Here is a 25,915-nt window from a genome sequence, read left to right as displayed (position 1 = left end):
CCTTCACATGCCAATCTGCCAAATCAGACTTTCTGTCAGAAGGAAAAAACACCTGACTTCATTTTTCTTTTTTAAAGATGTTTATTTATTTATTTAGAGAGAGGGGGTGTGTGAGAGTCGGGAAGGGACGCAGAGAGAGACAGAAAGAGAGTCCCAAGCAGGCTCTAGCACTGTTAGTGCAGAGCCCAATGGGGGGCTCAATCTCATGACCTGAGATCATGACCTGAGCCAAAATCAAGAGGCGGATGCTCAACTGACTGAGCCACCCAGGTGCCCCTCATTTTTCAGTTCTGACAAATGCATAAGTATGGGTTTGGATCACCCTCCAGAGTGATGCTTTTTGGGGTAAAAAGTGGAGGATGGAAGTGCTAGCATGTTCACGGAAATTTGTCTCCGCTCCCACCCTATAGTGTTTCCATATTCGAAATATTCCAACACAGGGAAAAAATGTCGCTTCTAGATTCTTAAATAAATACGTAATCCATTAAAAAGATAAGAAGCCTTTCACAGACACTAATATTCTGAATTGTTCCTTCAGCTGGTGTTGGAAAGTCTTTCCCCCAGGTCTGTCCACCACAGGTAGATTAGGGATTTCCTGTTCAAGGGGAAGAGCCCTGCCAGGGGACACAGAACCCAGGGCCAGTGGAGCACTGAGGCATCCCAAGCATGGAAGTTTTGGGAAAGCACACATATGGAAAATGGAGAAATGGAAACGGATTCCCTATCCATGCCTTCACATTCCTTGGACAATTTCCTGAACTCCCAGGGACAATTTCCTGAACTCCCAGGAGTATTCATACCAGAATATGAAGACTCTTGTTCTAAATGAATGTGGTTTTTGAAGAAGGGAATGCTTGACAGGCAATGGGCTGTCAAAAATTCCAAGAAAGATAAATTGTTTCCTGCTGGAGGAGAGTAATAAGGGTTCCTGGAGGGACAACAGGGTGATGTCTTTGAGGCGTCAGATGAGGCTCATGTATGGAATTTCTTCAGTCCTGTTGGTGAAAGATTTTAGTGCACTAAGGTCATCACTGGAGTCTCTCCATGTCTCTCCAAATATATATGAATGTACATATATATTCATAGAGAATATATATATTACTCTGTATTTTTCCTAAAAAGTGATGGTGGTTTTATTTATAAGTACGTGTCATACTTTTATTATTATTTTAAAACAGCTATAATTGTCACACTGTTTTTAAGTCTTTGATTAATGTTTCCCCCTGTATTATTTGCTTGGGGACAAACCTCAGTCTATATCAGTGGGAGACCTAATTACTGGAGGATTCAATTAAGAGTTTCTTTCAGGGACTTTTCAGAGAACAATTTCATAGTAGAGAAACTCCACCTTATTTAGATCTCTCCAACTGAACAGTGAGGAAATTTTGACACTTGTCACAAGGACTCAACTAGACCAAACATTACAAAAATTATTTGCATTTATTCAAGCCTTTAAAATAAAATATTCATTTAATATGATACTCACAGAGGCAATAAAATACATAATTTAATAGGCTTTTCAAGCTCATTTAAAAATAGAGAGCTGTCATTTTACAAAGCTCAGCTATTTTTCTTCCCTCTAGCACAACTCACACAATACCACACCATGTAAGAAAGCCAAGTTTTGTCTCACATATTTGGATCTGCAGGGAGGAAAATCCTGCCTGCTGCAGCTGCTGGCTTCCGGACCCTTGTCTGGCCATGCTGAAATGCTGATATGAATTCACAGTGGCCTTAGCACACCTGCCTGTTTTCTGTTTGATGAGGAAAGCGTAGGAGGCACTGAACAGACAGACTCAAAGTTTTTCTTCTGCGCCATCAGAAGCATATTCTTTGACACTCCTTGATAGAAAATCTATACCACCTCTCCCCTACTGGCCTCTAATAAAAAGCTGTAGTCCCTTTTAATAAACCTAATGATGAAAAAAAATATAGGAACTTTATCCAGTCGTAAATGTGAACCTCATCTAAAAAGGCATACATATTACGGTGTTCAAAGCAGACTCCCTCACCCCCTATCGGAAGCTAAGGGTTGACGTTCATGTTCTTGTGATGCTGAAGAACACCAGCGGGATCTGAACTCGCTTCACCCAAATGCCAAAGGCCGTTTGGAGCCAAAACATTTGAAAGGAAATCTATGAGGCAGGGAGAATTTCCAAATGGAAAATGGAACAAAACCACCATGAACTGAATTAAGAATGTGCCCCCATGTTGCCGCAGAATGGAGGAAAAGAAATTAAATCAGACCCAACACGCGGCCAGTTATTTCCCCCTTGACATTAAACCCCTGGTGACATTGACCAAATCCTCCCTGCTTCCTCTTGTGACACTTACTTACAGCATCCAGAGAACCCATCTGGCAGCGCCCTTCCTACTTCTGGGCCCTGGGCATGTCGTCTTCTTCCTCAAACATTCATGTTTCTTTTTATCGATACTCACTTGTGCACATCTAACTGACTCATGTCCTGCATTTCAAGTGGGTCTTTATTATTTGTGCTTTTCCTTGCGTTCGCCATGATCTCCCATTGAACTAAAATCACCGACTGGAGTAGTGGTGTTTTTTCCCAATGCTTCTGCAACCTGCCTGCTCCATAGCTGTCACGCTAGCCAACGTCGACCTGCCCCCTGCAGGCAGACCTTGAGGAAGCCCCTCTCCAGGGCTTGAAGAGCTCTTTGCCAAATTCAAGCCATTGGAAAGAATTGTTTTTCCTAAAAAAAAGAAATCTAGTGGCATTGTTGGACTCCTGAGGCAGAGCAACCAATGTATAACATCGCTGATGCATTATGGACTCCTAATTTGACGATTGATTTCTGTTTAGTAACTCTTTTCTCTTATTTTTGCCCTTGGACTGTCACTGGAGAAGGCTAATTTTTTTTTTTTTTAAATGCAGGAAGTCAGCTACTTGTCCATGTTACATGATAAAGTTATATAAATAAATAGGTTGCAACATTTTCAAAATAATAATTAACATGTCAGTGGAAGATGTTCATTTCAATCTTCTTACAATCATAAATACTGAAGAAAATCTTGATCACTTTATAATAATAATAATTCGTTGCATCTATCTTAAGATACATAAAGTCAGGTGCTCATCTCTGCGTTTTGAGATTCTGAGTAAGAATCCGGTTTAGGAGTTATGAGGTTCTCAGTGTTACCAGTGTCAGGTATAGTCTGTGGTCTGAGGACATTTCTCGGGCATGTTTCAAAGACAGTACATATATACATATAAATATTTGTCACATTAAGGATTTGGGCCACCAGTCACTTGGTACCAAAACCAATATATGGATTCAATTGGAATTTAAATTTTCACCTTAACCCTTTCCTGTCAAGTATCCCAACAAAAACAAACAGATACTGTTATCGCAGAACGTGTACTTTAGAATTCTTCTTTTTTGTCCACTTGGTGTCTACTTGTTATCTGGCTGAAATCCTCCGTTCACCTTTGAGAACGATGACCCAGAGACCGTTTCGATGTCTTTGCTCTCTGGAAATTCCATGTCGTTCTTTCCATGACATTTCTTGTATGCCACATAAACTAGAAGGCAATACACAGGAGGTTAATCAAGGTTCGTATCAATTAGCTGCAAACTTTCTTTGGGCAGTGATCATAATCTATGGCTCAGATATCAGCTTGCACTTCCTGTAGGCTGAGGGCTGCTTAGAGAGAGCAGAAGCCATTCTTAGGTTGCACAGCCAGTCATGGTACTTCTGGAAGACCTGGAGCACAGCCATGGGGAGCACTTGCTCACATGGCTTCTGCAGGCATCAGCCCTGCGGTGGGTGCTCGTCAAGAATGACAGCAGGCACGTATTCTGTGCCCACCACCTCCTAGTTATTACAGTCCTCAGTAAATAGGGTCCATGCTACGGTGCAGGGTCCAACACCTAGGTCTAGTGCTCTGTGTGGGAGGACTTGTGCTGGAATCACACTCTGTCTCTCCCTGACTTGACTCCTTTCTTCCCCCGAAGCGGGAGACTTGGCTGAGCTGGGATCAGCCTTCCTGTCTTCTGGGAAGCTGCTGGTCTCTGGTGGCAGTGCATCTATCAGCATAGTTTTGAGGCCAGCTCACCTGGGCACACTGCCCGGCAAGGGGAGCAGAGCAGTGTATGTGTGTAGACAAGCGCTATGGGCCCATGTATGGGGCAGGGGAGAGGGGTGGTCTTCATAGGCCCCGTTGGTTTTCAAGCCATATTTTCTAATTAAGTTTTATCTGAATGAGTGCTATTTTGTTATCTAAATATATGATTTTTTTTCTTCTTCTCATTGGTTACAAAGTCAACAGAGCAAGAAAAAGTATTATATCATTGGAACTTCAAACTTAAAATCGGTACATAATAATGTCTATCTCATAATGCAGTTGTGAACATTAAGTGAAATAAAATAGTAAGGTACCTAGTATGGCCCTGGGAGAATAGTCAGTGCTCAGGAGTGCTTCAAAGGTCTTAGTATGTCAAGATCCAAGTCTCCTTGTTGGTCCCTGCACTTCTATAATACATTAATTTTGAAGGCACTGAGCTATTGAATCTATTGAATTGAGCTTTTGGTTAATTAAAATAGCCCAACAGTTTTATTACAAACTATTTTCAGCCAGGACCCCTTCAACACACGTACACCACTAATTCTATTTAACCAAATTATTTATACTCTTTCTTCTTTCTTCTTTCTTCTTCCCTTCCCTTCCCTTCCCTTCCCTTCCCTTCCCTTCCCTTCCCTTTCCTTTCCTTTCCTTTCCTTTCCTTCCTTCCTTCCTTCCTTCCTTCCTTCCTTCCTTCCTTCCTCTTTCCTTCTTTCTGTCCTTCCTTTCTTTCTCCTTCTCTTCCTCCCTCATTCCCTTCTTTCCTTACTTTCTTTGTTCCAAAAAATTCTTTCACCAAAATATGTTTCCAGGCATTGTATGTATCAACAAATATGGCTTCCTCGTCTTTATTCTTACTTGTAAAAATGTGGGAAAGTATAAGACCAATACCAGTACCTGCCTTCCCATCATTCCTTCCACTTATCTACTAATCCCCTTTGAGTTAGTTATTCAACTAGTAAATTCACTTAATTGTTCCATCAGCCAGTCTGCTTTCTCTGGATTTCTAGTAGACATCACTAGCTAATTATGTGGAAAAACCTCAAGGTACCCAAATTGGCTATATGTCTTTATCATACAAGACAACAGAGTAATTAGGCCATGGACTCCTGTCTCCTGTGTCAGTGATAAATCAGTGGAAAGTTTCAAATGGATCCAGGGAATCTTTTATACTAGAAGGAAAACTCTGCTTTGAGGATAACACCCAAGACAGTAATACAGAGAACGATTAGTACCCACAGGCAAGTTGAATATGAGAGCTTGAGAACTTGAGAGCCAAGTGAAAAATTAAACCAAACCCAAACAACACTGGACAGCCAGGCAGTCTATAACATAACATTCCCATTATTTCTGTCATTCACCTTCACTATATAACCTCCCTTAAATTGCTACGAAGCATAAAATATCAGTCTCGTTTTAAAGAGAAGATAAAATTTAAAAATAGAGGCTAGACATCATGAATCCTTGGAGAACAAAATGTAAGGAAAGCTTCACCTAGGTGAAGGCCAGCAGGTGGCAGGGGCCAAGGATCAGAAGTGTATGCGACAGCAGAGTAAAATTAAACATCAGATTAGGGGCACCTGGGTGGCTCAGTCAGTTGAGCGTCTGACTTCAGTTCAGGTCATGATCTCACAGTTTGTGTTTGAGCCCCACATCAGTCTTTGTGCTGTCAGCACAGATCCCGCTTCAGATCCTCTGTCCCCTCTCAATCTGTCCCTCCCCAGCTCGTTCTCTCTCTGTCTGTATATCTCTCTCTCAAAATAAATAAATAAACAAACAAATAAATAAATAAACTTCTAAAAAATCGGATTAGCTATCCCTAGTCCCTAAAATAAAGAACAAGTTTGCCTTAACTCTTCTAATTATATGGATGTTACATAATACATGTACACGTGCACATGCTCATGTATCTGTCTTCTAATATAACTTAGCCTGATAAATATCTCTTGAATACCACTTTTGTGAAAAATATCCTATATTTACAAAGCATATGAAGATGATGATTTGGAAAAACAGCCAGTTTGGGGTTCTTAGAAGCATATAGAAAGACACACAATAAAATGGTCCTAACAGGTTAATATGCCTCCCTAATTACTGGAGAAAGAGAAAAGTTCGTGGAGATGAATGAACCTCTCTTACTTTTCACTTAACAATAATCTTTACGAAAATCTGATAAAATTGCCACCTTTTCATTAGCTGTTGGGAATTCGTGGTAACAGTAGAGATGACTTTTCCCACCCCTTTATTTCTCCACCCACAAAAAGGAACTTAATTTAACTTCTAAGATTCACCGCCAAAAAAAAAAAAAAAAGAAAAGAAAAAGAAAAAGAAAAAGGTGATCGAACACAATGCCACATTATCCACTCGAGGGTCTCTCAAAGGGGAGTATCACCGGGGCCATGTGATCAGCATTATTCCTTACTGCCTAGGAAGATTCCCGCAAAGGCGAGCTGGAAAATGCTGTAGATGAGCGGGAAAGTGAACACGACGTTGAGCTCCTCCTGGGTGAAGGAGAGCTGCACGATAGTGGAGCACAGCTGAGTGTTCTGCATCCCCGTTTCCAAAGCAACTGTTCGGCACCTGCAAGACGTGTTGAGAGGATTTATGCTCTTACGGTCATTATTTTGTGCTTTGTTATTGCATGGCACTGAAAGCAGATACAATGAGAACAAGTGCTTATATGTGTATGTGTATGTAGCTCGCTATCTGCTTTTAAGGTATATATTTATTCAACATATTCTTTTACTTATACTACATGGATAGATAATTTCTTAATATATATGATTATATACAGTATGCACAAATATTCTCTCTTTATATACATAGATACAATCTTGGCTTAGTCACCTTTTATGATTGTTATGATCATGAGAAAAGTGATATAAAACATCACAAAAGTTAAAAAAGCATATGCAAACAAAAACCGCTGTTGCTGTTTTCTCCTTTTCACATTAAAGAAAATTTAGAGTTTTTGACATCATTTTGTCCAGAGAAACACAGAACACTGACTAGCTTATTTTGCCCATTGAGCAGTGGAATATATCTATATGTGTATGTGTGTATGATATATATATATATATATAATATGTATGTACACATCATATATATGTATATATGTGTATATGTATGTACATAACCTTATATATAAAGATAATATTTATTTATATTATGTTATATAATAATATTTATTAACAAATAATATATTTATTCAGTACAAATAAAATTACATGTTGAATAAATATATACATTTATCTTTTATTTATTTTTTAGGTGAACATATTTTTTAATTTAAATTTTAGTTAGTTAACGTACAGTGTAATATTTCTTAATATATATTCACTTAAAGCAGATATATATGTAAATAAAAACATACATATGAAAAGAGCAGGATCATTTATATTAGTGTTCCATGAATTCAAAGGGGGTTCCTTTCATTCTTTCCAATTATGCCCTTGGTACCAGTGCAGAGCACAGAGCAGGGGCTGAGTAGACACTCAAGATAGAGTATTTGTTATAGTTGCTTCATTGTTAAATTGGCTTTGTTTTTCTGATGAAAGCTGGATAAAAGTCTGCCAGGAAGGTGGTACTGCTCCGTACTCCAGATGAGAAAAGTCAGAGGAAGAGTGAGTGCCTGCCCTGGGGTTCCCAAGGTCAGTTGGCGGTGGGTCAGAGTGCAAGCCCAGATCAGCCTGACGACGTGTAACACCCCCCACTGCCCAGCCCTGCTCGTCTTTTTCTCAATGTCTGGTATGCTGCAGCTGCGACACCTGCTTTTCTTTCTGCCTATTGGCTCAGATGGTCTGGCAGGGGAGGAAAAGTTTTTACTTGGTGCTAGACTCGTCCATGCTAAACCCAGCTCTGATGTTTGCACCTTGGGGTGATGAGCTCCTCCTGTTGCTGGATGGAGGGCCCCTTGTCACCAGGCCACCCTAAGTGCTTTTGTTGAAGTTATTCTTTCTGGAGAATAAGGACGTGAGACAATGGAAGGACTCAGTCTGCATTGTGTGGGGAATGGTCCCCAAGAATCTGAGCAAAAGAGTCGGTCAGTATTTTATTTCTGGGGGACCTGAGTCTATTTAGAATGATTGGATGAATGTTATTACAGGTGAAAGATTTTGAATTTCTTATCAGTATTTATAGCTGTTATGGTTGAATTGTGTCTTCCCAAATGCATATGCTGCAGTCTTGACCCCCAGGACCTCAGAATGTGACCTGAGTTGGAAATTGGGTCACTGCAGATATACTTGGTTAAGATAACATGATTAGGGTGAGCCCTAATCCAATATGACTGGTGTCCTTATAGGAAGGGGAAGTTTGGGCACAGAGGCACTTCTAGAAGAAAGACAGTGTGAAGACAGCCATCTTCAAGCCAAGGAGAGAGGCCTGGGACAGATTCCCCCTCACATCCCTCCAAAGGAAGCATCTTGCTGACACGTTGCTTCTTGGACTTTTAACCTCAAAACCGTAAGACCTTAAATTTCTGTTTAAGCCACTCTGGCTGGGGTACTTCTCTATAGCAGCCCTAGCAAATGAATACAACAGCCATTACAGAAGCAGATTCCCAGTCTGATTGATCAAAACACCATACCTGTGCCAGGACTGACCGGCTATTCTAGCCAGTAAAAACCCTAGGGAGTAACCAGCCAAAGGAAATAACATCCCTATGATCCACAGTTTGGGAGCGATGATCCAGGCGCTCTGGTATAGAATTCCTCCAACGACAGCTATGAGCACGATAAGGATTGCACCTGTGATGGACCCGATCTGGAAGGAAGACACAAGCAGACCTGACAGCTGTGATCGAGAACAAAACCCATTCAGGAAGAACTGGAAGACCTGGCTTCCGGATTGAAATCTTCCTGCTCTCCTTCCTTTGGTAAGTCTTACAACGTCTCTTAGTCTTGCTTTCCTCATGTGTACTTGAGGATAAAGTCTTGCCCAAGACGCCTTTTGTGATGATGATAATGAGAAAAGGGATATAAAACTCTACAAGAGTTAAAAAATCATATATAAACAAAAACCACTGTTGTTACTGTTTTCTTATTTTCACAGCAAGAAAATTTGGAGATTATAACTTTTTTTTTGTCCAGAAAAATAAAGAACACCAACTAGCTTATTTTGTCTTCCAATCAGTAGGATATATATATGTCTCCATCTATATCTATCTTTATCTGCATTTATTTCTGTATTTATATCATCTGTGTCTATATCTATACCACTTTATCCATATCCATACCAACTAGCTAGAATATAGTTCCTGATGGGGAATGAATGGTTACTAATGAGTGGTTACTAATTACTAATGGGTACTAATATCTACCAATTGCCAGATGCTGAACTGGCCATATGGATTCAGAGATAAGAAGCATCTCATCTATTTTTGAGAACAGCTGTCTAGATACATTTTATAGTACAAACCCACAGAACAGAGATCAGAGCAAGGTGCCCTGGGAGTAGAGGGTAGAGTAAAAGCAGGAGGTGGCATTTGAGTTGGATAGAATCCTGCCCTGTAGGTGGGACCAGGAAGGGCACTCTGGAAGAGCACACTGCAATGTCTAACAACTTGAAGTCTCGATAGATGGAGGTTTATGATATACTGAAAAAACCGGTTTTGTCGCTGGAAAAATCAATTATTGAAACTCACACTGTGGAGCATTTGCAACCTATGGCATGGGGCAGTTACCTTAAGAATGATCTTGGCTTTGTGGGGCCATTTGTGGTTAACAAATATTCCAATGGAAACAGGAACAACAAGAGCGACCAAAGACGTACCTGAAAATGACAGGAGAGCAGTTTGATCAACAAAATATGTAGCTCAGGAAAAAGGAAGACAAAACAGTAAGCAGCCTGCAAAAGGCTTAGGTAGTATATCAGTCCCCCTTCTTGAATCCACAAAACAGACTCAAGCAAAACAGTAATAAAACTCTCCTTGATCCACCCCGGCAGAAGATTTAATCTTCCTGGTGAAGCATTGCTAACATGGATGGTACAAATCCCTCTTAGGGTTCTTTACACTGCCAATCTTTCACTTTCAGTTTGTGAAAATCTTGGCTTCTTTGGTCTCTGGATCTTGGTATCCTGGGAAAAATACCTTTCTAAACTTTGTGTGTGTCTTTATGTTCTTGGGGTGTACATGGGTATTTTATGTCTGCCTGTTACATCACGGCAGTGGAAACCAAACAAAAAGTTCAGAATTCTCCAGGCATTCTGTGGGCTGATGACTTCTGGTTAAGACTGAGTTCGGGTCTTCAAATCTACAGCAGAGAGGTGAGAGAGGAGGTTGAAAAAAGCATGCTTTAAATTTTCTGTGAGATAATATATTTGGCGACCTCTCAAGCAATTATAATTCTTTGCAGGAACGTGCTCACCCAGCCAGATAAAAGAGCCATGCTTCAATTTCCCTGTGTTAAATTTACTGCTGTTCCCATCGCATGATGGTTTGTTACCCCATGTTATTTAACTATTTTTTGTCCAATCACTGCTTTTACATAATTGTGTGCCAACAACCTCAACTTCTCATGGTCTGTTTCTTTGTCAAATATCCTTTTAAAGCAGGAGGGGAAAGTGCAATCGAATCATGAAGTTTCGAGGGTGGTTGTTGCTCTGCATTGGAGGAGATTCTATGAGGACCGGAAAATGGATTCTAGATCCCAGGGCTGCAAACATGAATTTAAAATGAACACAACAGTGATGAAAACATAATTTCTTTGTAGCCTTCTGGTCCTCCTTGCAGTATAAAGGTCAGCAGTTACTTTGTCCCAGAAATTACTCAAAGGGATTAAGTAATGGCTGGGAAAACCTAAAACAGGAAAAAAAAAAAGATGGTAGGAGAAAATGGTGGAACACAGGATATGGAAAAGAGTGGTTGATGGTCATACTGGTAAGAGCTTCCAGAAAAACCTCCTTTGGGTATCCTTACATCCTGCTGCTTTGGGAGGAGACTTCTTCCCTGGGGTGTCCAGACTATTCCCTAAATTGTGGCAAGTTTGTAGGCCTCCAGTTGAAACCGTCTTGATCCGAATTGATTGTATTCTGGTAGCTTACATCCAGGTGCAGATACTGTGCTTGGGATGCCAGTGTGGTTAGGGTATAGTATATTTTTAATGTGTCCCTTCTGTGAAAGGGGCTCCCTTCCCCTGCTGCCTCACCAGGCTGGGGCCCCTCCTGCTGAGAGTCTTTACCTCTCTGGGGAGGCCCAAGGCTACAGGATGAATGTACGGACCACCTGCCCAAATTGTGTTTCCTCTGCCAACCGGGTGAGGCCAGAGACAGTTTTTCTGGGACCAGAAGTTGGCCATTAAAGACACTCTTTGCCCTTCCTCAAATTCAGTGTGTGGTTCCCACCCAGAAAGGTGGGTTGGTGTGATTCTTGACTCCCCGTGGGGTAAAGTTTCTCTCTCCTTCTCCCCCTTCCTCGTGTGCCCGTATAGCACGTGTCTAACGCCCGTCCAGTTCGATGGGAAAGCAGTTGGGCCACTGGAACTGTAATGTGGCCTTTTTGTTTTGAGTTCCCAGAGCAGGTCTGGGAGGAAAGAAAGACGGATAAAAGCAAGAGGAGGACAGTCATGGACTGGAGCCAGAGGGACTGGGGTCCGAACATGACCAACTGTGGGAAGGCTGCAAACTGTACAGCCTCTCTGTGCCCTGGTGTCCCCCTTTGTGAAGCGGGTAGAATTATAAGTAGCTCACGCAGCTGCCGTGGGAATTAGGTGATGAAGCAGGTATACGGTTCTTAGCGTTGGGCACTTTTAAACAGACAGCAGAGGGGAGCAGGGACAGCACCCCACAGCCGCTGGTCTCTGTGTTCTCAGTGGCACAGGCTGGGGAGACGCCCTCTTCCACCCCAACCCCCTATGGGAAGGGCTCAGCTATGGTGCTGCACCTGCACAGTGGGGTGGGCATTGTGTGGAACTCGGGCTGGGCAGCGCTGACCACAGAGAGAATGTGAAGACCAGGGGGCATTTCCAGCTCAGCGCTCATTTGGGGCAAATTAAACCTTTACCCTGGGCCTTAGTTTCCTTGTCTAAAAAGTAACGAGCACAACTTGTGAAGTGATTGGGTTGTTGTCTTAACGGACTAGAAAAACCAATAGCAAGAAGGTTAGGTTGGAAAACAGGCCTGGGTAAAATGGTGAATAAGCAGAGTCAGTATCTTTGTTTTTGCTAACTCATTTAACAGTTTTAAAAATCTTGCCCTTTTCTCTTTTCTTTTTGCCCTGACCTCTTTCCTGATGACCGTTACCTCCACGGAGGTGCTAATTACTCTGTCTCATTTTCTGTTCCTTGCAAAATTTATTCACATTAAAGGAAGTGCTGGACACCTGGGTGGCTCAGTCGTTTAAGTATCCAACTCTTGATTTCAGCTCAGCTCATGATCTCTGGGGTTTGTGAGATTGAACCCCTTGTTACACTGTTCACTGGTGTTGTGAGGCCTGCTTTGGATTCTCTCTCCCTCTCTCTGCCCTCCTCTGCTTGCTGCTCTCTCTCTGTCTCAAAATAAATAAATAAACAAACAAATATTTTTTTTTTAAAAAGGACGTGTTATAAGTCATTCACACTACAGTTAGAATTATTCAATATAGCCATGAAGTATTTTCCAGAAGGGAATGAATATCACGAAGAGAATTTTCTTTTAATGTTTATTTTAGAAACAGAGTGAGAGACAGAGTGCAAGAGGGGGAGGCGGCAGACAGAGGGTGACACAGAATCCGAAGCAGGCTCTAGACTGAGCTGACAGCACAGAGCCTGACTTGGGGCTTGAACTCATGAACCACGAGATCATGACCTGAGCTGAAGTCAGACACTTAACCGACTGAGCCACTCAGGCGCCCCTCTACGAGAATATTTTGAAGCTTAAATTATTTTGTTAAACAATAAGTAATAATAGAATTAAAAGTCCTCACTCAAGAGACAGGATCTTTGAGAGGCCTGCAATGCAGGAAGTCTACGTTGTTTAACCTGAAGGAAGGTGCTTTCCAAGGGAGCAGACTGAGAGTTAAGGAGCATGAGGCGTAGCAGGGGATTCTGTGGAGTCACCCTACAACCTGTTTGCAAGAGAACTATCTCACCTATATCTCATCTTTTATGACTGCAACTGTGTGGGAAATGCGTGGTTTGAGAAGGCCAGGAGCTGTCTTGTCTTACCCTTGACCCCGTGTTACACAAACGACTTAATTTCTCACCATTATCTGTTGAACCGGAAACTGGAAAAAAAAAAGCCCCTTTGGGGTGGGGGTGAACATCTTGGAGCAAAATGAGTGGAAACAGAGTCATGACTGGTAGATTTGACTCCTGGGGCATCACGTACAGACTGTACCAGGCAACGAACTTCTGAGTCAAGATGTGGCTCACAGTCGAACGTTACCTATATTGCGTTTCGTTGGGTAGTTTCCCAGCACCACACCCACGGTTGCTCACTAGGTGTCCTAATTTTAAATCATTAGTGGAATGTGTGTATATATATATATATATATTTATGTTATATTTCTTCTATCTGCGTGTCTGGGAGCAAACTCATGTTCCTGTGAACTATGGTACTGAGCGTTACGGGAAGGACATAGCCTCTTGCACATCAGCAATTTTGGCTTCCTCAGGTCCAGACGGCCGTGCCTTGAGTCAGCCCTCCCTCTGGTACCTGAAGTGGAGGAAAACCAGGTTCTCCCTTGGGGTCAAAGTTTGGGGTTTGGATTCTGCCAACCCTCATTCAGTCGCAGGCATGATCTGTAACGAAATCCTGATTGGGTAAAGACGGCCACTGGTTCGAGAGGTAGACACTAGCTGGGTCTGGGCCTGGCCCGAGGTTAACAGAGAACAGGAGGGTAATATTCAGAAAGCTTGCAGAGGAATGACTTACCTATGTTATCAAAGGGAATTATGATGGTCCCAGAGTCGACCCACATTTTGGTATAGATAAAGAGGCACAGCGGCATCATTCCCAGGGCAAGCAGCGTGGAGCATGTGGTCATACTGATGCTGGAAGGAAATGGGCAGGTTGATACGTCCGCCTGGGTTTTCTAGGGGGAGACTTAGTTTCATCTTGCAATTCGTGATTAGGAAATCCTGCGGAAGACTCAACCGGCAGCATCCTCTAGGCTGATGGACGGATGTGTGCATGCGCCCATCTTTGTACAGGTCCCAGCTTTGGGGAAAATGCGGAGATCTGGATTTGTGGTTTTTCTACTCTGTCTTGGGCCGTTCCTCCCTCTCCACTGGTTCTCGAGGATCAGAGCAGACAGTTAATGACTGTTTAAATTCATTATTAGAAGAGGTACAGGGTTCTTGGACACACCACGCTTTGGACCTCCAATCAGAGAAAAGCAAACACATCTATACCAGCCGAAACTTTAGGGGCTTTGCTGTGTCTGTCGTTGTTGAGATGGGATGGGACTCCCTGGTCCCTCGGAGGAGAGCACATGTCCAAGGGAGGGAGCCTCAGTGTCTTTTTTAAGGCAGACAGATTACTGCCCTAATGCCTGTAGCTTAAAAAGAAAGAGGAAGCTGACTTGAAGAACTAAAGAAAATATGCAAGTGGGGGTGGAGGGGTGGTGGGCCTGGATTCTATTTCCACTGAGAAATTTACCCAGTGTGTGTTCAGAAGGACCAGGGTTTGATACTATTATTCCTGAGAGCATCTGTGTTTTAGTGAGCGGACTGGCTGGGTGAGCAGATTTTGGCTTTGGACCTGGAGGAGTTTACATGGAATGGTGCTATCTTCTGCAATGTGACAATGGATGGAAGACAGGTGTTTGGGTGGCGGGTCTTCCTGGTTCCCCTCAAGGGGCCATGTGCACAGATGCACATTCTCTTCCTGGGGAACCGAGCTGTTAAATGTCTGAGCTAGACACTAAAGCCAGACACTGCCGGGGTTGGAAGCAGGCGTAGCCACTTACTGCATAAGTACTATGTTCTTTGGGTAATTTGCTTGACTTTTCTTGGCCAGCTTCCTTATCTGTGAAATGAAGATTATAACTATTGCCACCTCATAGGCCGTGAGGACTAATGACCCAGTGAGTCCAGTACTTAGAATAATGCAAGACTCTCATTAAAAGTCAACTACTGTATTAGCTCTCCAGCCATAGTGTGTGTGTGTGTGTGTGTGCGCACATGTGTTGTGTTCCAACAAAATACAGGATCCAGAAACGAGACATTTTTCTGCAAGACCTTTCTCCAAAAGCTGTAGCATTGAGACTATCAGAGTAGTAATTTCTTAAAGGTATTATATGTGGACTTGAAGGAAAATGCAGAATTATTTACATCACCTGTGACCCTGCCCTCTGCTGTGCTCCACAAACACCAAAACCACACTACATAGTGTTAAGGAAAACAGCTGGGGGTGAGGAATTTCATTTTAATGCATCCAACTAAGCACAGTCTTGGCAAAAAATAAAGGGTGGTGGCAACGCTTAACGGGGGCTTAACTTGGCTAATAACCATTTTTTTTTTTAAACTGGGAATGACCTCACTTAAAATGTGTTTAAAGAATTTAGGATAAAAGTACTTGTCTTCATGGAGCTAAAATAGTAGAACACCAACAAGTGCTGGAGATGTGTGTAAAACATTTCTAAGAAGTTCCATCTGTTATGGGACAGATTAACTTAATTTAGATACAAAAAAAGGATGCTAAGGCAGCATCCTAAACCAGAATAATAATTTTCAGAAATGGTCTTGCTTATAATTAAAATATTGGAGTTTGTAAACTCTCTCCCTTCCTTTGACATTCTTTTATCTTTTATTTCAAAAATAAATTAGAATGGATTTAAAATTATCATCATGGGGTGCCAGGGTGGCTCAGTGGGTTGAGCAGTTTACTTAGGCTCAGGTCATGATCTCATAGCCTGTGAGTTCGAGCCCCGTGTCGGGCTCTGTGCTGACAGCTCAGAGCCTGGAACCTGCTTCAGATTCTGTGTCTCCCTCTCTCTCTGCTCCTCCCCTGCTTGCACTCTATCTCTCTCTCTCTCAAAAATAAATAATAAAAACATTAAAAAAATTAAATTTATCACCATAATAAAATCATTTTATTCCAGTATGTCCAATGTGCTTTCCAGAGTAGAGGGGATGGGAGGGGTGCATGGAGGGGGCAGTGTTTTCTACCTAGATGATATAGTAAAGAGAAGGGTAAGGATTTTTTATTTTAAACTCTGAGAACAACTGTTTCTCTCTTTGTTTTTTCTTTCAAATTTCCTTGGGAAAGCTTCAATTTTAAATTATTGCTAAGACAGTTTATGAAATTGTGTTATGGTTTTGAGTTTGGCAAGAGTAGTTTCTTGAGGCCCTGAGGTAGGACATGGCAGCAGCTGGAGAAGGGAATGGTCTAGCTTTAGTGGGCCACCTTGACCATGAGGCACTGCAGAGGGGCAAGAGAACAGGTGGCCAGAAGTTGATGCCATTTGAACTAACATGAGAACAATATCAAACCACTCAAAATGAGATGAAAAACAATTCACAGGTAATAATTTTAGGGAGCAGTGTAGGGGAATAGATCAGCAAAAGAAAAAAAATCCTTTTATGAATAAAATCTGAAGTTTTATAAGAAGCATAGATGTCAACAATAGAAATACTACCATGAGTTTATGCTGGAATGAGGAAAAAGGTAACAAAAGAAAAAAATCTCTTGTCTTTAATTTTTGGCTTTAGCTCTATTAGCCACCAGGGAAATTTGTTTTCCTTTCTTTTCTTTTCTTTTGAGATAAAGACAATAAATGAGAATTCACTAAATGTTGAGGAATTGGGTGAAGTCACTGATGAGGAAAGTAAAGACTGTTACCATATTAGAAGTAAAACACCAAATTTGACAGATCAAATGAAGTGTATGTAGGTGGTGCTAGAAAGTGGGGACATGGTAAGTGATAGAATAAATGTTGAACAAAGATTAAGAGTCTGGATAAGGATACCTGGCTAGGTCTGGATTCAAATCTGTCTCTGATATGTACTGCCTCTGTGACTGGGGTTAAGGTTATGAGCCTTAATTTTATCATCTGTCAAGTGCAGAAAATAATAGTACTGACCTCAAGAGGATTATCTCGAGGGTTAAATACACCAATGTATGTGGAATCCTTGTACTGTGTGTGGCTCATAATGGTGAGCTAATAAATACTAGCTAGTAAAATAAAAATAAATGCTACATAAGAGAAACAAAACTTGGTGACTTTGAGGGGAAAAAGAGAAAAAGTCAAATACTATTGGGTTAGTTCTCAGAGTAGAGAGAAACTGGACATTTATGTGATTTAAATGGGAGAGGTTGCTTCAAATTTGTGATAAGCCAGAGGGTGGAGGATCTTGAACAACTAAAATAACAATAAACAATGAACAATGAACTGACCTGGAAGATGAAAAATGTAGCAATCTTAGCCAGAGAACAAAGGATGTGGAAGGAAAATCTAGAAACAATTAACACTGGAAAATAGAATAAGGGAGTGTAGCTAGTAGATGGCAACTCCAGATGGAGTTGGGGAGAATGGGGGGAGTGGAAAATCTAGAAACGATTAACACTGGAAAATAGTATAAGGGAGTGTAGCTAGTAGATGGCAACTCCAGATGGAGTTGGGGGGAGTGGAGGAAAGGTACATAAGCAGGGATCCCTCCAAGAAGTCAAAGAAAGGAAAACGACAAGGAAAAGTCCTTGCATGGTGTGGCTGAAAGGAGATTCGAAAACGGGGGATCTCTGGGAATAGAGCCTCAAAAGAGGCAGGTGTCTTTGTGTCCTCTGGACTATGGGTCCTGCCACCGGCAGATTCGCCTGAAAATGTCACCTTCATTTCTCCCAGAAACATTTTGTGTATAGAATGCCCACAGCACAGCTAGAACAGGTGAAAATACCTGTACGCTACTCACATTCCTGCAACACTTTTCTAGGCTGGAGCAGTCTGAGAAGGAGCTCAAATATCACTTGCTGTATTTCAGTGAGCAAGGTCTATAATTTCGTTAAGGATAACTGTCTGTTAAGTTTGTTGTTGTTGTTGTTGTTGTTGTCTATTTTTTTTCACTGGAGATTGCAAAATGCAATGGCTTGCCAGGTTCAGAAGAAATGGTGGCAGGGGAATAGGGGGATGAGCGGGAGAGGGGGAGACAACAGTGTTAGGGGGACAATGGGGTGAAGGGGAGAGGGAGAGGGGGCTGGGTGGGCTGGGGGGGGGGTTGATTTGGTTTCTTCTCCCAGAAAGCACACCCAGGAAAGTCACTGTAGATGGAGTTGTTTTGCTTTCATGGTGTGGTATTTGTTCTAGCAACTGGTAAGCAATGCAGATACCTGTTGTGAAACAATCATATCTTGGCTGCGATTGCTACGGTTCCAGTGGAAATGGAGAACGTAAAGTTCTTAATTTTTTTTTTAAGTTTGTTTGTTTGTTTATTTATTTAGAGGCAGAGAGAGAGCATGCACAAGTGGAGAAGGGGTAGAGAGAGAGGGAGTAAGAGAGAATTCCAAGCAGACTCTGCACTGTCAGCGTGGAGCCCCACATGTGGCTTGAACTCACAAAACTGCGAGATCAGGACCTGAGCCCAAGTCGGATGCTTAACCGACTGAGCCACCCAGGCACGCCGAAGGTAAAGTTCTTAAAGCACAGAACTGACTCCAGAAGAATAGAAAATGTTGGAAAACTGGTTCCCAAAAGCTGAGGTGATACTCTCTTAACTTTAAAGGAATATTTGACCAGTTCTTCCTTTAACATATGCAATGCATAATGTCATCATCGTACTGAGCAACATAATTTAACTGCTTTCAATGATTATGGGCCATTGTGATAAACACTATTATTTGCTCTGCTAAAATACAGCAATGTCTTCTGGGCATTTGTGTTTAGAGAGCTGTTTGTCCCTAGATTAAGGGACGCAGCGGCTGCTGTGACTTTGTGAGTTGCCTTCTTAGTTTTGTGGGCATTTTTGGTCCTCTCTCTTGAGGTCAGGCTTTTGGGGCCACTTGATGCTGTGGGACACAGAACCACCCCACTAGCACCTTGCTCCCCACCCCACTTCTTTTTTTTTTTAATGTTTATTTATTTTTTGAGAGAGAGAGAGAGAGACAGAATATGAGCAGGGGAGGGGCAGAGAGAGAGGGAGACACAGAATCCGAAGCAGGCTCCAGGCTCCAAGCTGTCAGCATAGAGCCTGATGCCGGGCTCAAACTCACAAACGGTGAGATCATGACCTGAGCTGAAGTCGGACACCCAACCAACTGAGCCACCCAGGTGTCCCTACCTCCACCCCACTTATATCTCATCCTCTGTGCTGAGAAATAGCTCAACAGAGCTCTAGGATTAGGAGATTAAGAAGGTCCTGCGCAAGGAACATTTATGACATTAAGCAGGGTTGAATCTTTTCCTGGGTTTTGTTTGAGGTCTGGATAGGGGGCATGGCTAGCAAGGTGACTGCTGGACTGGAGAGCTGTTGGTGTTACTCACAAGACAAGGGGCATCCGTGGAGAACACACTTTCTAGAATGAAAACGAACAATTTCACTGCCATATGTCCCATTTAGGGATTATTCTGACTTGCTGAAGGATTCACATACACTGATTAAGCTGGCTGTTTTCCACCAAGGTTTCAAATTTTACTTTGGATCTTTCTCCTAAATATTTTATTTTTTTTTACAGGAATTGTTATATGAGGTAGACAGGATTACATAATCATCTGTTTCAAGACAAATACGATTTCCTTGACACCACAGAAAAGTGTCAGTTGGAGCTTAGATTAGGTCCCTACAGTTTTTGCCCGCAGGAAGAAATCTGTTCCAACAGCCAAATAACCCAGCCTCGTGCATACTTTTCTGTTTTACAAACGGATTACACGTGGGGCATTCTCTTGAGGTAGAAGACTCTTCCATTTTATTGAAAAGTTACAAATACTCTGTAAAAGCTGTTTGGTGGAATTGAAAGTCCCATATTCAATTTGGGTCACTTCCCTTGGCTTAGTGGGTGAATTGTCACCTCTGTGTGCTTATGTCCAGATCAGCCCAAGTTGAGGTCTAGAAGGGCCTTATGGCTCTGTGGTGGTTCACAGATTAACTAAACCTGAACAGTGCTCACCATCCTTTGTTCTTTACAAGATTTCCTTAGGGGGAAAAATCTCTTGCAAGGAGAGATGGTATTTCCTTAAGTGAAAAGTATGTGAAGTGAAGCCATACAGGTTGTATGGCTTTTCTGAAGCTTCGGGGGGACCAACCCCAGCTGAGATGACACAGTGCTCAGTAGGCACTGTGTCAACGCGGAATACAGCTTTACATTTTCCAGTGGTTACATTTCTACGCCTTAAGCTACTCTCTTCTGAGCATAGTAGCTGGTGATTAACAGAGCCGACTGCCTACTGTATAGTATTTAATAAGCACGTGTTACATTACCACCTGGCTGCTTTGCAGAAATGCATACCTTTCCCAGGAAATGAGGAATTGTCAGGTAAGGAAAAAGACGTTTTTCTATTCAACGTAAGGCATTAAAATTCTCGGTCTCATCACGTTAATGCTTCGTCTTATTTCTATTAGTTTTTTTTTTTTTTTCCGGTGCTAGTTCAGACTGGCACAGGATGAATTGGGCAAACATTGCAATTTAGATTACTCTGTGGGAAGCAGAGAAGCCATTTTCTGTTTATTTTATAGTAAGGTAAGCATAATTTAAAAAAAGCTGCTGCAGGTTTTTTTTTTTTTTTTCTCTTTTAATGCCAGTAGAAGCGAAGTGAATGTACAAATTCCTCCTGAGGCTTTATACCAAGAAAAAACTTGTTCAAAGAACTGGCTGTATTTGGTGAGTTGACCAACTATTGATATTGTCTTAGAATAGATTCTAATGTGTAACGAGCAATTGGATCGCGTGATTCCACTCAGAGCTCCTCGTCACCACAAAGAAAGGTCGGTTTGTTTCTCGTTTTGTTTTTGCTGATACCAACAGGGCAAACTTTCTCAGGTGTGCTCGTGGCTTGGACAAAACTTCTTTTTTGAAACACTTTGAGTCTTTCCCCAAAGATAAATGGCAACTATCCAGCTCCCTGTTCACTGAGTTGGATGAGAAACCACAAATATAAAGTATAACCCCCAAATTCCAATAGCTAAGCAGCTGTACAGGAAGTTGAGGGAATGCACTTATTGTCTTCTGTTTAGTTCCTCAGCTGTACCCTAGATCAGGCTGGTCAGATGGACATCATAGTGACGTGGGCTCGTGACAAGATTAATTCAATGTGATTACAGTAGGAGAGGCTTAGATAGCTTACCTCAAGTCCATGTCGCCATCGACCCAGTAGGCCAAGATATTGGAGGCGGTTCCTCCGGGACAACATCCCATGATGAGTACCACTACAGCTTGGACAGGAAGGATGTCAAAGGCCACTGACAGGATGAATCCCGTGAGGGGCATGATTCCAAACTGACAGAGGAAGCCAACGCATATGCCCCACGGCCGCTTTACGTGTCCTAGGAATTTCTTGATTTCCACATTGCATCCCATGGAGAACATCACCATGGCCAGGAGGATGGTCAAGACAGTGCTCAGGACCACGCTGAGGATGTTATTGAAATTGCTCTCAGTCAGCACACAGGACGACCCATTGCAAACTGTGGCACTGGCCGAACAGCCTGTTGAATTATTCATTGCTGGATTTGGTGCCCAAATGGTCACACGCGTCCACAGAAGTACCAATCTTCCGCTCCTCACCAGACGAATAATGCCTCATCCAGCCGTGTCCAACTTTTAAACCCTTCTCAAACATGTGTCACTTGAGTCTCTTTCAAAAGCCACCTCAGAGAAGCAATAAAAAACAATAAATGCTAGTATGTCAGTTTCCAGAGGTAACATTACAACACAGCACAAATTATGAATCATAAAAGTCCTGCCAAATTGTTGGTCCGGCTAGAGAATTATAATTAATCATTTATTGGCATGATAATGAACCGTACCATATAAAAAGAGCCGTGTTAATGTTTAATGCTGAGGAGGTTTGTGAAATTTCAGTTAAGTGACACTTAAAAACAACTAAGAAAAACGAAAGAACGTTGGAGGGTGTAAGCCATAGGAAAGCACATTGTTCACTCATATAAGGGAGATTGGGTCCTGAAAAAGTCACGTCCTGTGCCGAGTTAAATTGCAAAATAGTGTCAGGCTCTGAACTGGGACCTAGACCTTGAATTTCCTCCCTCCAAGAGCCTTCCTACTGAATCAACTGGTCTGCTTGTATTGGTCTATAGTTTTCCTAAAGTACATGTAAGTTTCAGAAATGTGTAGGGTCTTGATGCAAACCTATGGGACAGTAACATGCAGGAGGGTGGAATGTTCTTTATGTGGTCTGGTGGGAAGGGAGCTGATGAGTAGAGCCACCCTCAATTACAGAAGCGATTATGTGTGTGTTGCCATGGTAACAAAGCACTTTTTTTTTTTTTTTTTTTAGGTAGAGACAATACAATTATTTAGAGGAATAAGCCTCAGAGGATTAGGTCAAGGTAACAGGCTGGTGGATAGAGGTTCCAAGGGAGGCTGATTTTTATGAATGTCAAATAGTCAACCTCATTGCAGACAGAACACTGTATTTGGTGTGTAAGGAAGATAAAGGAGGGAGAGAGGGATTGTTCCTGTTCTCAGAAGTTTACAATCCAATGACTGCGTCAAGATGTATGTGTTGTCTAATTTAATCATGTTAAATTAAGGAAGATGAGCATCCCCATTTTACGGATGAAGACTTGAGGGTCAAGGAAATGAAGTGCTTTATTCAAAGCTACCCAGCCGATACCTCGACATCCTGAAACTCAGTCTGGCTTGGTGAAAATTAGCAGTACCTTAGAACAGAACTTCTCAACACTCAGTGTGCACATGAACCCTCAAGGGGTCTTGTTACAGCACAGATTCCGATTCCAGAAGTCTGGGGTGGGCCTCAGGATGTCTGCATTTCTGACAAGCTTAGCTTTGATGGTGATGATGCCGATCCAGAGGACCACACTGTGAGCATCAAGGCCACAGAATACCAATGTCAGGGTGACTACCATGGCACCCAAGGTGGTGGAAACTGAGCTTACCGGTCACAACTGAGAACAGCGTTTAGAGAGTGACTCTATACGGGGAATTACCTTTCGCATCGCTTGAGTACACATGAGCTGTGAGCACCCGGCAAAGGGATCCATTTGTGTCAGATGTCCCAGCTGCTGGGGGCCTAGGGGCACTGTCCCTTTAATCTGGAATTGAGCTGCTGGGAAAATGTCGAAGAGTGTCCTTAAGGGGTGACCATGATTCACACTCCTTATGGTGCAGCTTCTGTCCCCAGAGTGCTCCTCTCTAGCTGTCATGCTTCACAGCCGCCCTTGCTGGCATGGGTGGGCTCCCATTAGCTCTGCCTGGCTGCATGCCAGTTCCCGGGAAATCGTCCTGACTCTCTCACTACCCTTCCTGCTCCCACAGCTAAATGATTAGCTAGGGAATCCCCACAAGGGCTCCCCTCTCACTCCTGTGTGTGGAATGACTTGGCCCTTGCCCTGCAAACATCTCCTGGCACTGACCTCTGACCCACTTCTTGGCTCAGGTGCCTGGCAGCCGAGGGCAGGAGCCGAACACTCCCCCTGCTGCTGCAGATCGGCACTTGCCAGCTCTGGCTCTGCCCCCCAGTGCCTGGGCTGGGCTGGGTTGGGCACGTCCATGGGACTGGAGATCAGCTTCCAAAGCAGCTGTCCTGCTTTCACCTCCAACAGCCCTGGAGAGTGAAAAAGCTAGCCTAGGACCTACCCCCCAACAGCCTCTTCACTTCACCAGGTCTGGTCTGTGAGGGGAAACTCCAGGGTGGCTGGGATTTTTCCCAGGATGGGCTTCCTGTTTTGGGCTTGCTGCTGGGTCGCCTGGTGAACTCCCTACTTAGCCTTTCTGCTGGAAGCAGAGGAGACAAAGTGAAGAGAGTAGAAAGCAGGTTCAGAACAAAGCTGTTCTCAAATTTCAGACGGCTTGCTAAGGAGATTTGAGGCTCCCAGGGGCAGAATGCTTTGCATATAGACAACTTGCAAATGAGCAGTCTGTTTGACTAGACAGAATGCTACAGTTCTGGTTAAAAAAAATGTGCCAATGCATTTCTAATTTTCACATTGTTTTTACATAAATTTGCACATTAGGCTCGAGAGGCCTCATATTCAAGTATTGGAGGGATTCACAATTAATTAGTACCCTTAACTTCAGCTGCATTCAAATTCAGGCATCAGACTGGATAAATGGAAAATACCTAAATATGCAAAAATCATTCTTTTTAATTACAATGCAAGATCAGGGAACAGATGAACACCTGAGTGTCACTGTCAGGAGGCTGGGGCTTGATTTCCACTGTCACCTTCCTCAGTCTATCCTGCTCACTTTCTCCATGCACGGGGCCATTTTCAAGAAGCCAGCTGCCCATTCCTGCTTCAGCCCCCCAGGTAGAGACACAGGCAGGTTGTGGGTCAGTTCAACTGCTCAGGCTTCCATTTGGTTCCCCTGTATCGCACTGGAGTAGTGAACGTTTAATAGCTTTCTGAGCCTTTGCCGTGAAGATCACTGTGAAAGGCAAGCTTTCTGTTTCCTATTGTGTTTCATCAGGGATGGCTCTGTTGAGATCAACAGGCATTTGGGACTTGAGTGGTTGTGTTGAACAGCTCCCTCTGGCCGAGATGACCTCCCTCGCTCCTGTCTCCCATTCCTTCCTGCAGACTGGACTTTTATGGAGCCCGGAAGTCCCACAGTCAGGGTTATTGTTTGGAGTCTCCACTGGCCCTCAGAGAGTCGCCCACGATCGGACTGGCTGGCCATTCATCTGAGTGGGATCAAGGGCTTGGCCACCGCACACCAGTTGTATGTCTATCACGTCAGGAGGTTCGTGTTCAATGGCACTTTGTAAAGCAAAGTTCAGGGCGATAATCTCTTTAATAGAACCTATACCATCCCAAACCGCAACAGTGGGATTCTGGTAATAGATCTCTCCAAGCAGCAGGGCAGCTGATTAAACAGATGAAGCAACACAGGGATGTGCCCTTTGGTCACGTTTCACTTCTCAGATTTTAACCTTCTGGATAAACTGGATATCATAGCCTCATGGCCTCTTTGCTGTCTCCAGGTACTGGATCTCCTGTCCGGCTTCCAGCTCGAGGGGAAACTAAGAAAAGTGGATGCACGACCTGTCACACTTTCACACTTCTGACATAGGTTTGACTTTTCAAAGGGAACTTTATTAAATACTAAGAGAGCAGAAAACCAAATTAATGATAGGCAGGAAAGCCTAATGTCAGACAAGTTGTTTGGGCTTTTTAAGGATGCAAGCCTGGTGGGGGCGCCTGGGTGGCTCAGTCGGTTAAGTGTCTGACTCTGCTCAGGTCATGATCTTGCAGCTGTGAGATCGAGCCCTGAGTTGGGCTCCACTCTGGGTGTGGAGCCTGCTTGGGATTCTCTCTCTCCTTCTCTCTCTGACCCTCACCTGCTCTTTCTCTGTCTCAAAATAAATAAGTAAACATTAAAAAAAAAAACAAACCCACGAATGAAAGCCTGGTTTCTAGGCTGAGGAGAGATAGGGACTGAGGCAGCAAAGGTGGTCAAGGGCATCTTCTTAAGATATCTGAGTGATGTGTGAAGGAATTTGGACCTCCTCCTGCATAGGGTGTTTGATCACAGCAATGGAATCGAGGAGCAGAATGGAATTGGAGACAGTAATTAAAATTAAAAACAGAGAAGGCTTGATAACTAGATGCCTTGTTAAGATGGGAGTCAAAGATAAATTTAAATTTCAAGTTGCAATTTGCTAAGCATGCCTCATCCTTGATGATACACACAAGGAAAGAAGGATCCGGTAAAAAGGATAAGGCCAGTCCTTTTTTCTTTCCTTCTTTTTTTTTGGTACATGTTGAATATGAGCTACTTTTAGGACA

General features: G+C 42.9%; 1 protein-coding gene across 1 annotated transcript; it reads right to left on the bottom strand.

The window, feature by feature from the left end:
- Nucleotides 1-1,421: 1,421 nt before the first annotated feature.
- Nucleotides 1,422-21,837, bottom strand: SLC10A2 (solute carrier family 10 member 2). Its single transcript, XM_019443926.2, has 6 exons — nt 21,271-21,837; nt 13,932-14,050; nt 9,763-9,851; nt 8,668-8,843; nt 6,502-6,659; nt 1,422-3,539 (listed from the first exon to the last, which is right to left on the bottom strand). Exons 1-6 carry the CDS (start codon nt 21,645-21,647, stop codon nt 3,412-3,414), a joined length of 1,047 nt encoding a protein of 348 aa, XP_019299471.1. The 5' UTR covers nt 21,648-21,837; the 3' UTR covers nt 1,422-3,411.
- Nucleotides 21,838-25,915: the final 4,078 nt, after the last annotated feature.

This window comes from Panthera pardus, unplaced genomic scaffold (assembly GCF_024362965.1).
Source record: "Panthera pardus isolate Hobbes unplaced genomic scaffold, ASM2436296v1 HiC_scaffold_1, whole genome shotgun sequence".
Taxonomy (NCBI): Eukaryota; Metazoa; Chordata; class Mammalia; order Carnivora; family Felidae; genus Panthera; species Panthera pardus.
This window is presented reverse-complemented; position numbering and strand designations above follow the sequence as displayed.

Coding starts and splice junctions, on each gene's coding strand:
- SLC10A2 (XM_019443926.2), bottom strand. CDS start 21,647: ATGAATAATTCAACAGGCTGTTCGGCCAGTGCCACAGTTTGCAATGGG. Junction 8,844..9,762: donor AAGCCAAGATCATTCTTAAG/GTAACTGCCCCA, acceptor TCTTCCTTCCAG/ATCGGGTCCATCACAGGTGC. Junction 6,660..8,667: donor GCCGGTCAGTCCTGGCACAG/GTATGGTGTTTT, acceptor CACGTCTTGCAG/GTGCCGAACAGTTGCTTTGG.